The following is a 16,874-nucleotide window of genomic DNA, read 5'->3' as shown; positions in this document are numbered from 1 at the left end:
CAAATTGTATCACTGAAATAATACAGTATACTTTTTTTGTTTTCAAAATTTGGTGTTAGACGGCTCTCATTGGACCATTTTCAATTCAAAATGCATGTTTTGAAAACGGGAAAATCAAATAAAGTCGGAGATTTTCCTTGGAGAGCCTGCTCCTTTTTCACCAGCAGAGTTTCAAACGGTGAAAGAATGTTTGTATATTCATTGGTGCGTCAACAGAAAAATTAGAAAATATTTCCCTCCCAGCACAAGATATCTTTTTGATATTGGATCTGGGACCAAATTTGGTCTGGTTTCAGATTTAGTCTAAAAACAAACGTCTTAAATCTTGCTGTGTTTAGCTTGTCAGATGTGGTCATAATTTAGTCCAAAAATATTTGCGGTGTCTTCTAAATCTTTCACGAAAATGTAATTAGAGGAGGTCTTTTTAACGCTGTGGAAAATACATTTTTTCTAACTTTCGGTTTTGAAACAATGAATTTTGATGTCACGATCTGAAACGCAATTTCGCGCCTTACAGGGCACCAAGTTGGGGGGAGTGGCTGGAGAATGCCCACCTGCACCTAATCAGTTCAGTTTTCATTGTTCCCGCTTTTTATATTGGCTATACCTTACAGCATAAGTGTCTTTGTTTTCATCCCATCTTTTTAGGACACTTTACCGAATATTTCCGTATGTATGACTGAATTTAGGATTATAGAATAAAATACTGAAGTCAGGGTTGAATTCTCATTTGCGCATATAACCAAATGAACACCGAGGACTCACCCTTATGCCCCACCCTCGCCTGAGCTCTTCTTTCCGTTTAGTCGATCGTTGCTGTTGAGAAAGACAACGTCTCATTGTAGTGTGATTCAAATGTGTTTTATTGCCTTGTTTGTCGAACATAATTAGTGATAATGGAAGGGAAAAGTTAAAAAAAAGTGGAAAAGATGATCCCGTTGAAGAAGTGTCTGCCATTTTAATTGTATTACTAATATGTTGATTTTTTTTTAACTACATACTTAAAACATTTGTTTTTTGTTACAATTGCTTTTTGTATAGTTGCAATGAAGAATGCTTCTAATGCCAGGGTAGTTCTATTTTGACTGTATAAAAACTTGCATAGAAGAATGTTAATAATGCCGGGGTAGTTCTATTTTGACTATTAAATGCTTGCAAAGAAGAATCCTATAATACAAGGGTAGTTCTATTTTATTAAAAGCTTGCAAATAAGAATGCCTTTAATGCCAGAGTAGTTCTATTTTGACCATTAAAAGCTTGCAAAGAAGAATGCTATAATTCCAGGGTAGTTCTATTTTGACTTAAATGCTTGCAAAGCAGAATGCTATAATGCCTGGGTAATTCCTTTTTGATTATTAAATGCATACAAAGAACGCTTATAACGCCAGAGTTGGTTTATTTTGACTATTGAACACTTGATTTTTACTGAACCGAGCAAAAACAGACGAACGGGATGGACCGGGCAGAGGATTTTAAATTGCAGCCCCCAGTATTACTGATTCTGACTTGAAGCAATGTTTCGATCAGAGTTAGAAAGAAAACAGCCGTCTTTCTAAACTCCATTCCAATATCATTGAACTAACAATTGAAAATCAAGGATAGATTCTCTTTCATGATGACAAAATTCCCGAGTGTTTCATATAACTCCAACCCAATGACCTGGGCCTCATTAGACAAATGTCAGATTGACTTTTCAACTGAGAGTATAAGCAGCACGAGTTTATAATAGGTTTTGATAAACAACCGTCCGTATAGGGTGAAAAGTCATGTCACTAAATACACGATTATTTAAGCACAGACTTTAAGTCTTTTCGTGCAGTTTTTGAAGGTAAACGACAGCTGACCAACAACATCTGATAATACTTATTCCTTAGCCTGTAGAACACCAATACGTCAACAAAAGCCAACCATGAGTAATGATAATGACAATATCTGAAGAACAGATTTTTAATATACCAAATTGTGTTTGATATGAAAAGACATTGAATTCTTTCCAGTCTTTGTGATAACTTTGAAACTTTTGGTCACATTCTAATGGAACGCCACGCTTCAAAGAAGTCCGTTTTTATTGTTTGGAAATTGAAATAAATCAGTTTAAAAATGAAAAATTTGAGCTGTAATAAGTATCACGAGCAGTGTTCCCTCTAAGCTGCCCGCGTGCACAATTGCGCACTGCTCGCACTTTCTCAGCGCACAAGAAAATCTAGCCAGCGCACAAAAACGAGGGCTCAAAATTACTAATTAAGAAGCGAATTAAGTCAAAGTGACAGTGCATGAAGGTAAAAATACAAGGGTTCGTTCCCCTGACGTTGTGTTCTAAATGCAGTATTTTAAAGTCAATGTCGAAGTAGAACGAAGTTGAGTAAAGTTAGTAGAGTTTGTCGGGAACCGGCTTTTTTGGCTCGGCTCACTAAAAGGAACCGGCTCTTTCGGATCCTAAAAAGCTCTTCAGGTTGTTTTTGCTTCTTTAATCCCAACATGACCAAGTGTTATGTAAAATTATGCACAAAATGACTTAAATGAAGGGGGGAATACAACAAAAAAGAAAAAAATACCAAAATGAAAAAGTAGTGAAAAAAGGAAGGAAAAATTTAGAAAAAAGCCAGAAAAAATGAAAATAAAAAAATGTAGGAAAAAAGTAAATAGAGAACAAAAAGAAAAAAGTAACAGCTCGGAAAAAATAAACACAATCAGATTTTTTTTAAAGGAATTTAAAAAAAAGTAGAAAAAAAACACAGAAAATAGAAGAAAAAGTTTGTGTTGCATTCAAATAATTTCCAATTATATCAAGTGAATCTTGTTGCCAACATTGTACTTCCACTAAAAAATGTGATTAAGTACAGTTCTGTATCTTACAATCGACTAAATAAGCCCCCCAAAATGTTAATATTATGCGACAAAATATATCAGGAAATAAAAAGAAATGGAAATCTTGTGAAAGAATTGTAAAAACAAATGACGTTTGTAGGCCCTGCAACCTTTGCAATCGTACATGAGTCCATTCATTCAAAAGAGAAAAAAATCATTTTGCATTGCCGGAAACTCAGCAAAATGTAACTTGATGTCAAGTTTTGGACATGTTTGATAATTAAATATCTTGCCACACTTGGGATTATGGTTGCTCACTGTTGTTTCAAGCGTTGCTCACCGACTTTATGTGAACGCTCAGACCCGGGGAAAATTAGAGGGAACATTGATCACGAGTATTGTAAATCACGCTGCCAACGTTAGAGTCATGGCTAATACTGCCTTGTTACCAGCTCAGTAGCCTAGATGGTAGTGTGCCCGCTTTGAGACTGGGAGGTCGCTGGTTTGCGCCTCGGCTGAGACATACCTATTTGGTATAATGGCGGTGCCCTCTGTTGGCTGCGGCTGCATCGGCTCGCTACAACGGGTCAGGTGTATCGACATTTCGTTCTGTGTACATTGTTACAAAGAATGACAATACAAAGGAAATTATTATTATTATTATTATTACATTCTCAAAAGAACGCTGCACTTAATTGTTTTGTTCGGACATTAAAATAAATCAGTTTAAAAATAAAAAATTTGAGCTGTAATAACTATCACGAGTACCGTAAATCACGCTGCCAACGTAAGAGTTATGGCTAACACTGCTTTGTTTATGGTGCTAATGCTAGCTACTGCTGCTTTTTCCTTACTTTATAAAACATTGCCAAAATGCCATCGTGATTAATGATAGTGATAATATTTTAAGAACAGATTTTTATCATACCAAATTGTGTTCAATACAAAAAGACACTGAATTATTTCCGGTGTTTGTGATTACTTTGAAACTTATTTCAAAGTTTTGTTTGCATTCTGAAGAAACCACTGCGCTTCAAAGAAGTCTGGTTTTTTTCGGTTTGCTTATAAAATCTGATTGAGATTTGAGCTGTAATTATTACAGGTAAATGATGTAATTAATGTAAAAATCGTGGCTATTGCTACCTTGTTTAAGTTGCTAATGCTAGCTAGTGTCCTTACTTTATAAAACATAGATACATTGACAAAAGCCAACCATGACTAGTGATAGTTATAATATATTAAGAAAATATTTTTTTCACAAACAAAATTGTGTTCAATACAAAGACAGAATTATTCCCAGTGTTTGTGACTGCTTTGAAACTTTTGTCAAAGTTTTGTTCACATTCTCAAGAAACCGCTGGCTTCAAAGAAGTTAGTTTTTGTTTTGTTCGGATATTGAAATAAATCAGTTTAAAAATGACATTTGAGCTGTAATAACTATCACGAGTAAATCATTCTGCCGACGTAAGAATCATGGCCAACACTGCCTTGTTTGTGGCGCTAATGCTAGCGAATGCTGTTTTTCCCTAATTTATAAAACACCAATTCGTTGACAAAAGCGAAAGTAAATTATGTTGTCAATGTAAAAATCGCGCCTAATACTACCTTGTTTAAGGTGCAAAAGCTAGCTAGGGTTGCTTTTTCCTTAGATTATAAAACACCGATACATTAACAAAAGCCGACCATGACTAATGATAGACAATAAATTTAAATAAAAAATTTTACACAAAAATGTGTTCAATAAAAAAGACACTGGATTCTTTCCAGCGTTTGTGACTGCTTTAAAACATTTGTCAAGGTTTTGTTTACAAACTGCCACACTTTAAAGAAGTCGTTTTTATTGTTTTCAATTTCTTTGGAAATGGCATAAATCAGATTTTAAAAAGCTTCATTTTAGCTGTACTATAATGAGTAAATTATGCCATACCAAATATTTTAAAACAAAATTCAGCAAAACCGCCAAATGCGCTCTACAGAAAAAAGCTAATTTCTTAACACATATTATTTGATAAAATGTATGAAATAATATAGTCCCATATCAACAAATACCACTTTAAACTTGTCTTCCTTTCAAAACAAGGTGCAAGCAGAGTTCCTTTGTAAATATGTCACCTAAATCTGAAAACAAACGGTTAATAAATGTATTTTCCTTCGGCGTAGTGGACTGGTTGGGTGGCTCCGACCACCTCTACCGTCACCCAATCGAATTGTTCTGTGTGACTGGCTCACTATTTTGGTTAGTTAGTTTGTTCTGCGGGTTTTACCATAAAGTATCACAATCGTGAACATATATTTTTCAATGAGCTTCCATATAGATGACTCCTTAGCAATTTACACCCAAAATTGGGTCTGTTGGAGTGACACCTTGAATGTAAACTGTTGGTAAAACTGTGCCCTTTGTATACTGGACTGAACAGTCCAGATCATCAGATTAACCCCGGTTATGCACAGACCAAACTTGACATCGAGCTTCTCAGAATTGGAACGCTGCTGAGGAAATTTGCCAAATGTACTCATGGAAAGAGCCATCTATGGCTCGAGAGCCCTGGTTAGGCCTTTGTCTCAGTAAATTGTCTCTTTTAGAGGATCCTACAATCCAAATAAAGAAAACAACAGCTAACAGCGGAAGAAATTCCAGCTAAAAAGCTGATCTCACACCAGAGTTCCTACAGCTTAAGCCAAAGTAAATTCAAGATTTTAAGACTTTTTTTACTGCCTTTTGAAATCTGCAGACAAAATCTGACAGATGAGGGTTTAAAATCATCATGTTTCAAATAATAATAATAATAATAATAATTTCCTTGTATTGTCATTCTGTGTAACAATGTACACAGAACGAAATGTCGATTGCACCTGACCCGTTGTAGCGAGCCGATGCAGCCGCAGCCAACAGAGGGCGCCGCCGACCACTTTTTAAGTCTTAGGAATGACTCGGCCGGGGCGCGAACCACCGACCTCCCAGTCTCAAAGCGGGCGCCTTACCATCTAGGCTACTGAGCTGGTGAGCACAGTTTTAAACATGAGTTTGGCTTTCAGGTGAGCTCACTGTAAAAGATTTTTAGAATGTTAAGTTGGAAATGTTCAGCTGTCATAATGTGTGAAAAAATTAGTGCATTTTTCAACATCTATTAAAAAAAAAAGCCTCATGAATTGGAAAGACGAAACTAAAGACACATAGTGTGTATATACTTTACTCTTACAAAATCATGTTGGATAAATTCAGCTGTCAGAATGTTTCAAACTATACGCACAGATTCGGACATTCGTGAAAAAAAAACTCATCAATTGGTAAAAGGGAAATTAGATGAGCTGCTAAGATGCATCATGTATATATTTTTACAGCTGCAATCAATTGGAGTTGGACAAATTCAGCTGTCAAAATCTAATAGCTTATGGTTTGAAACAGTGAAGGTTATCAGGTTCAGTTTTAAATAAGAGTTTGGCTTCCAGATGAGCTCTCTTTGTGTAATTGTTTTTGGAACATTGATTTGAAAAAAAATTAGCTGTCAGAATGTGTCAAAAGAATGGACACATTTTTCGACAGTTATAAAAAAAATGATATCATAAATAGGGAAAAGACAAAATAAGTGTCCTGCTCTAACAAAATTCAGTTGAATAAATTCACCCATAATCTTTTTACCTCATTATTTAAAACAAAGTTCGCGAATAATGACTCTCCTGTCTGCCTAACCCCCTGAAAAACAAAACTTGAGTAAAAGTCATAGAAAAAAAAAAAAAAAAAAAAAAATCACAATTTTTTAGCTGTTCGGGTTTGAAAAAAACAGCTGTCGAAATCTATTACCTCTGGGTTTAAGTAAGTCAAGATTTCAAGGTTCAAAATGATTGGCTTCAAGGTTAGATAACGTTTCTTAAATCATTGTTAAAACATTGAGTTGGAAATATTCAGCTGCCAAAATGTGTGAAAGGATAGGCGTGCTTTTAGACGTTTATAAAAAAAAAAAAAATCCGAAATTGATAAGGGGAAAATAAACACACTCTGTTAATATTTTTTCAACTGTTACAAAATTGAGAATTGATCTTTCAGGGTTTAAAACAGTCAAGATTTCAAGGTACAGTTTGGCTTCCAGTTAGGCTCACTGTCTTTGAATGATTGTTAGAACAAAGAGTTGCAAATATTTACTTGTCAGAATGTGTAAAAGGATTGGTGCATAATTGGAAATTCCTAAAAGGCGGCTATCCTTCAGTTTGTTTTGATCCAGAGATGTAGACTGCGCATGGCCAACCCTGGCCGTTTGACTGACAGCTTACACCAGCCTATCACAGTCACGTACGCAAACAGTCACGCCCACCCAATACAAGCACACACAATCTGCCCCGTACAGGAACTTGCCGTGTTCTCTCTGACCACAACGAACGATGCGTTGATATCAATGACAATAAAGACAATTCAATTTAAAATCCGACCAGCGATAACCGAAGCACGAAGTAGCGAGGGTTCTCTGTACTTCAGAATAAAGTATATTTTTCCTCAGCGGATATGAGTGTGAACACATTTTCCTCAAGATTAAAAAACTTCCGAGCTCCATGTGGTCACAATTTTGAGGATTCCGCATCATTAAAGTATGAAAATTTGAGTCAGAAGAAATGTTGGAACGATAGTCAAGGCTAATCCAAAAAAAAACATCCCATGGCAGTGCTTATCAGATCTGTTTGGCTAATGACACCGTCCTGAATAGATTACCTTGACGCTAATCAACTCAGTCACTTTTTTTCTTTTGACCCCCATAAATTCAGTAATCGTTGCTCTCCAATCTCTATGAATGCATTTCCTTGCCCGCATCTTATAATCAAATGCAAAAATGTTATTTTCATACAATTGCAACAAGATTAACAGTGGACTGATTTATAATTTTTATTTCCTGCACTGTGCCATTCAGGATTTCAAATCATGACGTCTTAGTGTATTACCTACAGTCACCTTGGAAATGGCGGTCCCAGATCTTATCAGGCCCTGTCGTGTACTTCCGGGCCGATTCCTCACCTTTCTTAGAATCATTGAGACCCCACGAGGTGATATCTTGAATGGGGCTCCACTCCGATCGAAATTGACCGTCAGGTTTAGCTTCTTCCATTTTCTAATGAACGCTCCAACAGTGGACCTTTTTTCACCAAGCTGCTTGGCAATTGCTTTGTAGCCCTTTCAAGCCTGGTGGAGGTGTACAATTGTGTCTCTGATGTCTTTGGACAGCTCTTTGGTCTTTAAAGTCTTACTGATTGTATGGGGTGGACGGTTGTCTTTATACAGCTAACAACCTCAAAAAGGTGGATCTGATTCAGGATGCTACATGGGCGGACTAACAGGTCTTTTAGGGTCAGAATTCGAGATGATACACAGGTAATCAAATCCTCATTTGCAGCTGTATCACACAAATAAATCGTTAAAAAATCATTTCTGGATTTTTCCAAGACGACCCTAAATAGCTACAAAATACAGTGAGCAGTCCAGAAATTCTCTTCACTTGGGGTGATACAACGGATATTTTACATAGCGCTGGGGGTTCTGATCCCAATAACCGCAATAAACCAATGATTACAGTCCTGGTCGTCTTCAGTCTCTGACTGAGACTTTTGTCAACATACCTGATTGTTTACCCCCTTTAAAACTCACTAAAATAAGCTACAAAAACGATTTTTTTGAATTCCAATGACACCATATTGATCAGCTTTAACCTTGCTGCTAATAGTTCATGGTTGAATGCTAAAAAGACCCCACAAACTAATTGCTTCCATCTGGCGAATAAGCCTTTGTTTTTTTGTGTGATGGCTGCTGTTTGTAAGCACATCGAAGACCACGTCAATAAAATTGGGTGCAAGTGGCGATTAAGTGCTACCATTACGGCCATTAGCCTACAATGAGGGAAGCATTATTCCAATGTGTTAGTTTGACTGAATAAGTTTGAGTGCAATTAATTAGACCAAGCCTGAGTTTCTACCGATTAATTTCATCAATAGTGGGGTAATGTGACTTTAAATGTTACTTGCACTAAAATTAGCACTCCTTTGTCAAGAGTAGGGGTATTCATTCATAATGATACCAATACTGATATCCTGAGTCATCAGAAATACCACATACCGATACCATTAGTAGATAATGTCATATGACATATTTTAAAAGATATACTTTGAATTCCTGACAAAATATTTGCTGTTTATATCATGTCTCTTTAATGGCAAATTGCTGTTTACTTCATTTCCTGCATTTTAAATGGCAACTAGAAGGTAGTTGTTACTGGTATCGGGTATTACAGTGGAACCTCGGTTCTCGACCATAATCCGTTCCGGAACCCTGTTCGAAAACCGATTTGTTCGATCACCGAAATCATTTTTCCCATTAAAAATAATGTAAATCGTTTTAATCCGTTCCAATACCCTGAATGTTTAACGTAATCATAATGCTAACCCAGGCTAATCGTACGTTCGCGTTATCGTAATTTTCTGTACAAAAGATTACGCTAACATGAACGTATAGAAATAAAAAAAATCAGGTCATTTACAAGTCATTTAGCACCCGGGTCTCCTCAACAAGTGGTGAGCGGTTCATTGTAAAGGGGGCTCTTTTCCTAACACCCTGAATTTTGGGCTCAGTTCTAACACCCTGAATGTTTACCTCGAATCATAAAGCTAACACAGGCTAATCGTACGTTCCCGTTCCCGTAATCTTCCGTACAAAAGATTACGCTAACATGAACGTGTAAAAATAAAAAACAGGATAAAGAAAATTATGAATAGGATTTCTTACCTTTGTGGTGGTCAGCAGAAGGCGCAGGTGGACGGTGGGGTATTACCTAGCAAGACCAGACACTCGCACACCTCCTTCATATTTTGCTATTATTTCTTTCTCAAATGCAATAGTTGTACACACTACTTTTCTTTTTTCACCTGTAGCAACTTTGCTGCTTGCACCGACTTTCTTCCGAGGCATAATTAGGGGCTAAAACACTTCGTACACCTAAATTAAAACCCAACCCAAGTAAAAACCTTTGATAAACAGGCAAGATAAGAGTGCTACTACCATGCCATTGCGTTTTAAAATTGGCCTTCACCAGCTTTACAAATCATGAAGTAACATCATTCCAAAAAGGTTAGCGCTGTGCTAAGCAGTAGCTATTTGAGACTAATTCCCACTAGTCAATTTTGGTCTTTGCAGCCCTTAGAGATTTCTTTTGTGATTAAGGACTATACAAATAAATATGACTTGACTATAAATTTGGATTGAATTATTTTAGAATTTGTGCCATAACATTTCCACTACGCCAACCTGGTCCCTTTGGGTTGATGGGGGTATTACATTTGCCAACTCATTAACTTTACAATTTTCTCGAGACCAAAGTACGCGAAACCATTCTAGAATGTAGGTATTTTTACACTTATTTAATCAAATGTTCCAAAGAAAAAAAATACTTTTTTGTGGAGTAATGCTATTTTTTTTTAACTTAACCTGTACTATTTATAGTCACTGAGGCTTGACAGGTATGGCTAATTAGTAGCTAATCTCCTGAATAAAAACAAAAACCTTCAGGTCTGGGTTCAATCAGGGATCACATTGAAATGAATTTAAACATTTTTTATCTATAGTCCGCAACAGCAATTAAGCTAACTTTGATGCAATGACGTAGTTAGCCTGAGCTAACTACTTGACACTTATACAAAGATAGTCATTATTTATAAATTCAATAGACTGGTATTTGTTTCAAAAACGAAAAAGAAGCATAGTCATTTAATTTGAAGTGAAGTAGTGACTGTTAAGTTTGAATTCCTGCTTGGAGAACTTAGCTACAATGCAAACTCCGGGGCTGCTCTCCTCTGCTCGTTTTCCTCTCTCTCTACTGACTCCTGTTAGAAAGGATGTACAGGCCCAAGCTCCGCCTTTTAAAGGAGCAGCACTGCATCCAACGTAGTCATTTTGATAGTAGACTAATATAGCTCATGCAGATACATACAGCATGCGTTGCATTCATTAAAATGGTAAATGGTCTGCATTTATATAGCGCTTTTCAAGTCAATGAAGACCTCCCAAAGCGCTTTACAATGTGCTTCACACTTACCCATTCAAACACACACTCACACAACAATAGGGAGTCAGCCATGCAAGGCGCCTACCTGCTTATTGGGGGCATTAGGGATTCAGTGTCTTGCCCAAGGACACTTTGACATAGAATTTTAATTTTGGGCGCCCGCCCCGGGACTTGGAGGTTACAGGTTCAAGCTTCGGCCGAGTCATGCCTAAGACATACAGCAGTGGTACCCATTGCGTCCCTGCTTGGGGTTGGAATTAGGGGTTGGGATTGGGGGGTTATTGGTCACCTAATGACAAAAAATTGGGAATAATCCAACAAATAATATGTCATGATTACTGATGCGGGCAGCACGGCGGCACAGTGGTTAGCGCGTGTGCGGCACAGTTCTGAGGTCGTGGGAACCTCCTGCGTGGGTTCAAATCCAGCTACTGGCCTTACTGTGCGGAGTTTGTATGTTCTCCCCGTGCTTGCGTGGGTTTCCTCCGGGCACTCCGGTTTTCTCCCACATTCCAAAGACATGCATTTCAGGTGAATTGGCCGGTCCAAATTGTCCCTAGGTGTGACTGAGCGAGTGAGTTGTCTGTCCACGTGTGCCCTGCGATTGGCTAGCAACCAGTTCAGGGTGTCCCCTGCCCACTGCCCGGAGACAGCTGGGATGGGCTCCAGCACCCCCGCGACCCTAATAAGGATAAGCGGTACAGCTAATGAGATGAGATGAAATGAGATTACTGATGCGAGGCACCTGTGCCCGCCCGCTCTTTTGGCGCCAACTGCCTCGGACTCTGATCGGCTCCCTGTCACTATTTAAACCCCTGTCTTTCTGTCACCTTTAGTCAGTCCGTCTACGAACATCAGTTTACGCAAGGCAAGCTTTTTAACCCTGACTCACTCCTGTTCTGGCTCACGTCTGTTTCCCGGCTTCGACCCATTTTCTGATCTCGACCACGTTTTTTGCTCCCCGTCCCTGCTACTGACCTGTTCTTTTCCGCTCCCGACACCGCCATCGCTTGGCACAGAAACACAACTTCCAGCGATCACCGGATCCTGTGTGCAATCCTTTCCCTTCTTCCCAATAAAACTGGGAGAGACGTACGCAAGTGGGACCTGTTTCTGAACATTCCGGGTTGCTGATCACTGTGCTAGGCTAACAGTACATAGCCTATAACTCTCCAATAAGGCACTTTAATGTCAAAAGCAATGCAAAACATGACATTTTATTGGCGTTTCTCTCTCCCGATACATCCATCGGCGCTTACACACTACTGTCAACACAAACGTTTTAAAGTCGGGAGCAAAAGAAGTCCCGCGTGGGTTCCGTGCTACGAAAATAATGTTGGAAACGAGGTTCTCGATCGCCCACTCGAGCCTTTGAACGAGACGATTTCGACTTTCATGCCGGGGAACACGTCATTATACGCATCTTAGTCCAGCTCAATCGACACGGCCCTCATTAGCTAGCTGTTAAATATTTAATTCCGACCCGACTACAAAGCAAGAGCAGGCCGGCGGACAAGAAAGAGCGGCAAAGTTGGAAAAAAAGAAACATCCTAAAACGAAACAAGCAGGGTCGATTTTATTCTTGGGATTTTCCCGTAAAGAAAGCTTTCGGCAATAAATTTTATTTTTTTGGAGGGATGAATGCTGGTTGTCTGGTTTGTTTTGTTGATCCATGCACAAAAAATCTGGTCGAGAAGAGCTATAATTATGCGATTAATGGAAATCAAAGCAATAAATTAATCCATCACAGATTTCAAATCTAAAAAAAAATTATTTTCTATCATCAGACTGATTTTTTGGGTGGTGAAGTGTGAAAAAAATTGTAATTGGTCAGAACAAAAATATTTCCATATTGGCAGAAAATGTTGCTTATTTCTAGTATAAAAAAATCCCAAAATACATGATCTTTTAAAATCATAAAAATACCGTATTTTTCAGATTATAAGGCACACCTAAAAAAAAAAAAAAAAAAAAACTAAAAATGGATAATTACAACTAAATGCTTCAACATACAGTAACCATTTACAAAAGAATCAATTCATTCAAATAGTTAACATATGTGTGTATTATTTGTTATTGCAACATCTATTGCAGCCTGGTCCTTCTGGAATTGGGATTACCTCATGTGCGGTCCCTTCAAGGTTTCTTCATGTTGGGGTATTTGAGTTTTTCCTTGCCCTCATGTAGGTTTTAGATCAGGGGATGGTGTAATAATAGTCTGTAGTTTGCAATTATCTGTGGTCTGTTCAGCCATTTAAGACTCCTTGTGATTAAGGGCTACACAAATAAACATGACTTGACTTTAAAGATGTGAAAAGTTGTGAAAGATTTCCTATTATTTATATTTTTGCGTATTTTAAGAAATTTAAAAAGGGACAATATGTATTCTTTGATTAGAAAAAAAGCCTTCATTCAATTTCAATCATCCATTGTGATGGAAGAGAGTATTTTGGTGTTGAAGTTTGAAATATAAATCCTTATTTTAAAAGCAGTTATTCAGTAGAAAATATTGCCTATTTCAAAAAACTATACTATCGTGTTTTTGTGAATAAAATGGGCACAAATTATCTTATGCAGAAGATAGTGGACTAATTGTTTTTAATAATTTTTTTCCCTTTTTGTTAGAACATATTTCCTTCAACATATAAAATTACCTATTGTTATTGAAGGTAATTCTTTCTTATTTCAAAGAATCTTAATACATTAAGTAATATGTTTCTGTAGAGCATTGGTTAGCACATTTGCCTAACACGTGTAAGGTCCCCGGTTAGAGACCGTATGGAAACATGGGATGGGTGCCACCAGGCTGTACTTGCCCAAGACACACCGTGGGAAATTGTGTCCTGAGGACCCTCGTGGTTAAGGGATCGGAGCCTTCGCCCTGAAAATGCTGGTCTACTAGTGATCCCAAGAGCCAAGAAGAGATCCGCAGGTTCGAGAGCGTTCTCTATTCAGGCTCCCGTGTTGTGGGATGCTCTGCCCTCTGAGATTCGATCTGCAACCTCAGTGGAAATGTTTAAATCTCGGCATAAAACACACTTCTATTCTATAGCTTATAATGACCTATATTTCATCTTGACAATATTTGTGTATCATTGGTTATTGCAATGACTTTAAACTGGTTAGGATTTCTTAACTAAAGGCTCGCTCTCCTTTAAAATCAATAGCTGTATTCTGTCCTTATTTTGAGTTTCTACTAAGCTTTTAACATATCAAATAAAATAAAAACTTGTGTATAACAAAATCCTCATAATAAAATGTGCAAGTTGCAATAAATGTAAAAACAGCGATATACTTTGCAAAAGCCTTTCTAGTTCAAGCTGCTTTAAAGCAAAAGTCTAAAGGCAGTCTTTGTTGAGTGTCGTCGTGAGACATCATGGCGTCTCAGTAATTCAATCAGATTGGCAAAATCAATGCAGTGCCTTATAGCATTAAGAACTGGTGATACTTGTTTAGTCCATTTACGTTAGTCTGTGCGTCTCTCTGGAGATGATTCAAAGGGAGAAAGAAGACTGACGGTTGTCCAAAGAGGCTCCTGTACCGACAACCTTGAGGGGTGACGTGAGCTTTACAGGAATTAGGGTACCGTTAGCTCCAATGTTAATTGGTAACAAACAAAAAATGTTACAACTCGTTAGACTTAATTGAAAACCTCGTGTAACATAGCCTTGTGATTCTGGAATATGATCAAAAATCAATTTAATTGATTGATTTTGCAGCTGGAGACCGACGAGTTTTCCAAAGCTGAGCTATGGGTTCAATCTCATTACTGCCTTTTTCCTCTAGGGTGGGTGGATCGACCCGAATATCGATATTATCGATACTAAGCAAATACTTGGATTGGATTGCTACTATTGTGCTGGGATCGATACTTCACTCCTCGACCACTTACCTCAAAGCACCGCTTCTCTATGTAGATAGCGGTGAACTTCTCTCTCACACCCTCGGCCACTGAGTAAGTTTATGGCCAAGTTTGTGACTGACCGGCACACTTTCAGCACCGCTCCCTACCTGGCCTAAAGCTGCAGCCTGCCTGCCAGGCCAAAGACAGGGTCAAATCTTTGTGCTCACTCCTACCAGAATCAGAAAAATGACGGAGGCAAACAGGGAGCGCAGTGGATTGTGGACTTTTTTTCAACTACAGAAAGGGACAATGTTAGGTTTAAAGATTTGTCATAAAATGCTCTGCTACTGTGGCAACACCACAAATTCACATTAACATATGAAAAAAAGATTACCCAATGAGCTGCCACCATAAATGTAAACACAATACTGTTCCTGAACAAAAACCTCTAAATCTGTTGTTATCATGGCAACGGGCAAATGAGAGACAATTGACACTTTATTTGCACGACGTAAGCTATTTTAGTTCTCCAGTTTTCATTGTTACACAGTATTTGTATTTTTTCTTCACAATGCTACTTTTTCATGGTTTGACTCTTTGCTTTTGTTCTGAAACAGTTGTAATATAAATGTTTTTATTATATACTGTTATACTGTTCAAGTTTGCAAACTAGTTATTCAATTTTTAAAAACGATTTTTTTTTGTGTTGTGTTTATTGTAATATTGTAATTCACTGATCATGACATTTCCAAGCAAAATTTATCGGATCAGTTTCAAGCACTACCACCATGTATTTACCGTAGATTCCGGACTATAAGCCGCTAATTTTTTCCAAAACTTTCAACCCTGCGGCTTATTCAGTGATGCGGCCAATTTATGTAATTTTTATAACGGATATATATTTTTCCCACCCTTACCTTTGGAAATATACACTTCTTTCCTTGGATTACTTTCAACGGGCACCCGGGACTCTGCAGGTCTGCATCAAATCTTAAGTACCGGTATCATTTTCTGTTCATTTTGCCGGCTGTGTTTTTAGGACTGTATCGGGTATGGGTTAATTTCGTGTTTGTATTGCGTTTTTCAATGTGGGCGCATGCGGCAAATATACAGATGCGGCTAGTGTATGTACAAAATCGGTTTTCCTTCTGAAATGTTGTGGATGCGGCTTATAATCAGGTGCGCTCTATACTCTGGAATTTACAGTACTTAGATTGGGTGGATACTAAATTCCCAGTATCACCTAATCCTTAACGGTAAGTAGGAAATTGCATTAACACCAAAACCTCACTTCTTGCTTCGGCTCCACAGAATTCCAAGAGGATGTGGTTTAACTAATGCAACATAATTGCCTTTTAACTCCACTGTTGATGAAATCATAAAATATCCCAAGCCAAAATGTGGTATACTTTATGAGCAACTGACGTGTTAATTGCTTGTTCTGTAGTTTGACTTCCACCATGATATAACGACGATTTAAATAGAGCCAAGTGAGTATATGGGCAAGGAAATAGAAGATGGATATACTCCTCACAGAAATTTTCCAAAACCGATGCCCTGAAATTCTGGAATGCTTGCTTGTCTTGAGTCTTTGTTAAGCAAGGACATCTGTCTGAGTGGTATTAGTTCACAAACTGTGTTTTTCCTTTAATATAATAAATCGAAATTGACAAACTGTCTGGGTGGTTTACAGTCATATCAAACGATCAAAAAGCTCTCATTAAAGGTTGAAAAATGGCCGTACAGCATCCATTTAGGATCCATTATGTGTACTAAAAACATTACAGTGCAAAAGTGTACAATAAATGTACAGCTGCTGTATCTTTTAAATCACATTATTAAGGGTCATCCATTCAATGGAATTAGTTACATGATTCAGAAAAACAATTGAAATTTCGATAGAACCTGAAAAAGGGTTCGGTTCATGTCATTTTCAGTAAACGTGTATTTGTGACGCCGCTCTGGAGCCCAACCTTGCCGTTTTTAGCTTTTTTTTTCTCCATTGTTGTCGTTTTCCTCTTCACCTCTCTTCTGTTAGACAGCCATTTCCGTTCTGCGGACCCACGACGCTCTCTAAATGTTTCTCTCTTTTGGGAGGCAACTGATCGTACATGTCAAAGCCCAACTGGGATTCTTGTTTCGGCTGGTGGAACAGCAACAAGTGCTTCCTTAACTCCTGTGTTTTG

General features: G+C 37.9%; 1 protein-coding gene across 4 annotated transcripts in view; it reads right to left on the bottom strand.

The window, feature by feature from the left end:
- Nucleotides 1-16,301: 16,301 nt before the first annotated feature.
- The window catches only part of rpap1 (RNA polymerase II associated protein 1), a 33,929-nt gene continuing 33,356 nt past the window's right edge, over nt 16,302-16,874 (bottom strand). For all 4 annotated transcript variants that reach the window (XM_088354801.1, XM_088354803.1, XM_088354802.1 and 1 more), the window contains exon 28: nt 16,302-16,864. In XM_088354801.1, coding sequence (XP_088210927.1) covers nt 16,709-16,864 — 156 coding nt within the window. In that variant the 3' untranslated portion in view covers nt 16,302-16,708. The remainder of the gene's footprint in view (nt 16,865-16,874) is intronic.

The sequence above is a fragment of the Urocampus carinirostris genome, chromosome 15 (assembly GCF_059441175.1).
Source record: "Urocampus carinirostris isolate Australia breed hairy pipefish chromosome 15, RoL_Ucar_1.0, whole genome shotgun sequence".
NCBI classification, from domain to species: Eukaryota; Metazoa; Chordata; class Actinopteri; order Syngnathiformes; family Syngnathidae; genus Urocampus; species Urocampus carinirostris.
Note: the sequence above shows the minus strand (reverse complement) of the source record. Positions and strands in the feature narration are given on the sequence as shown.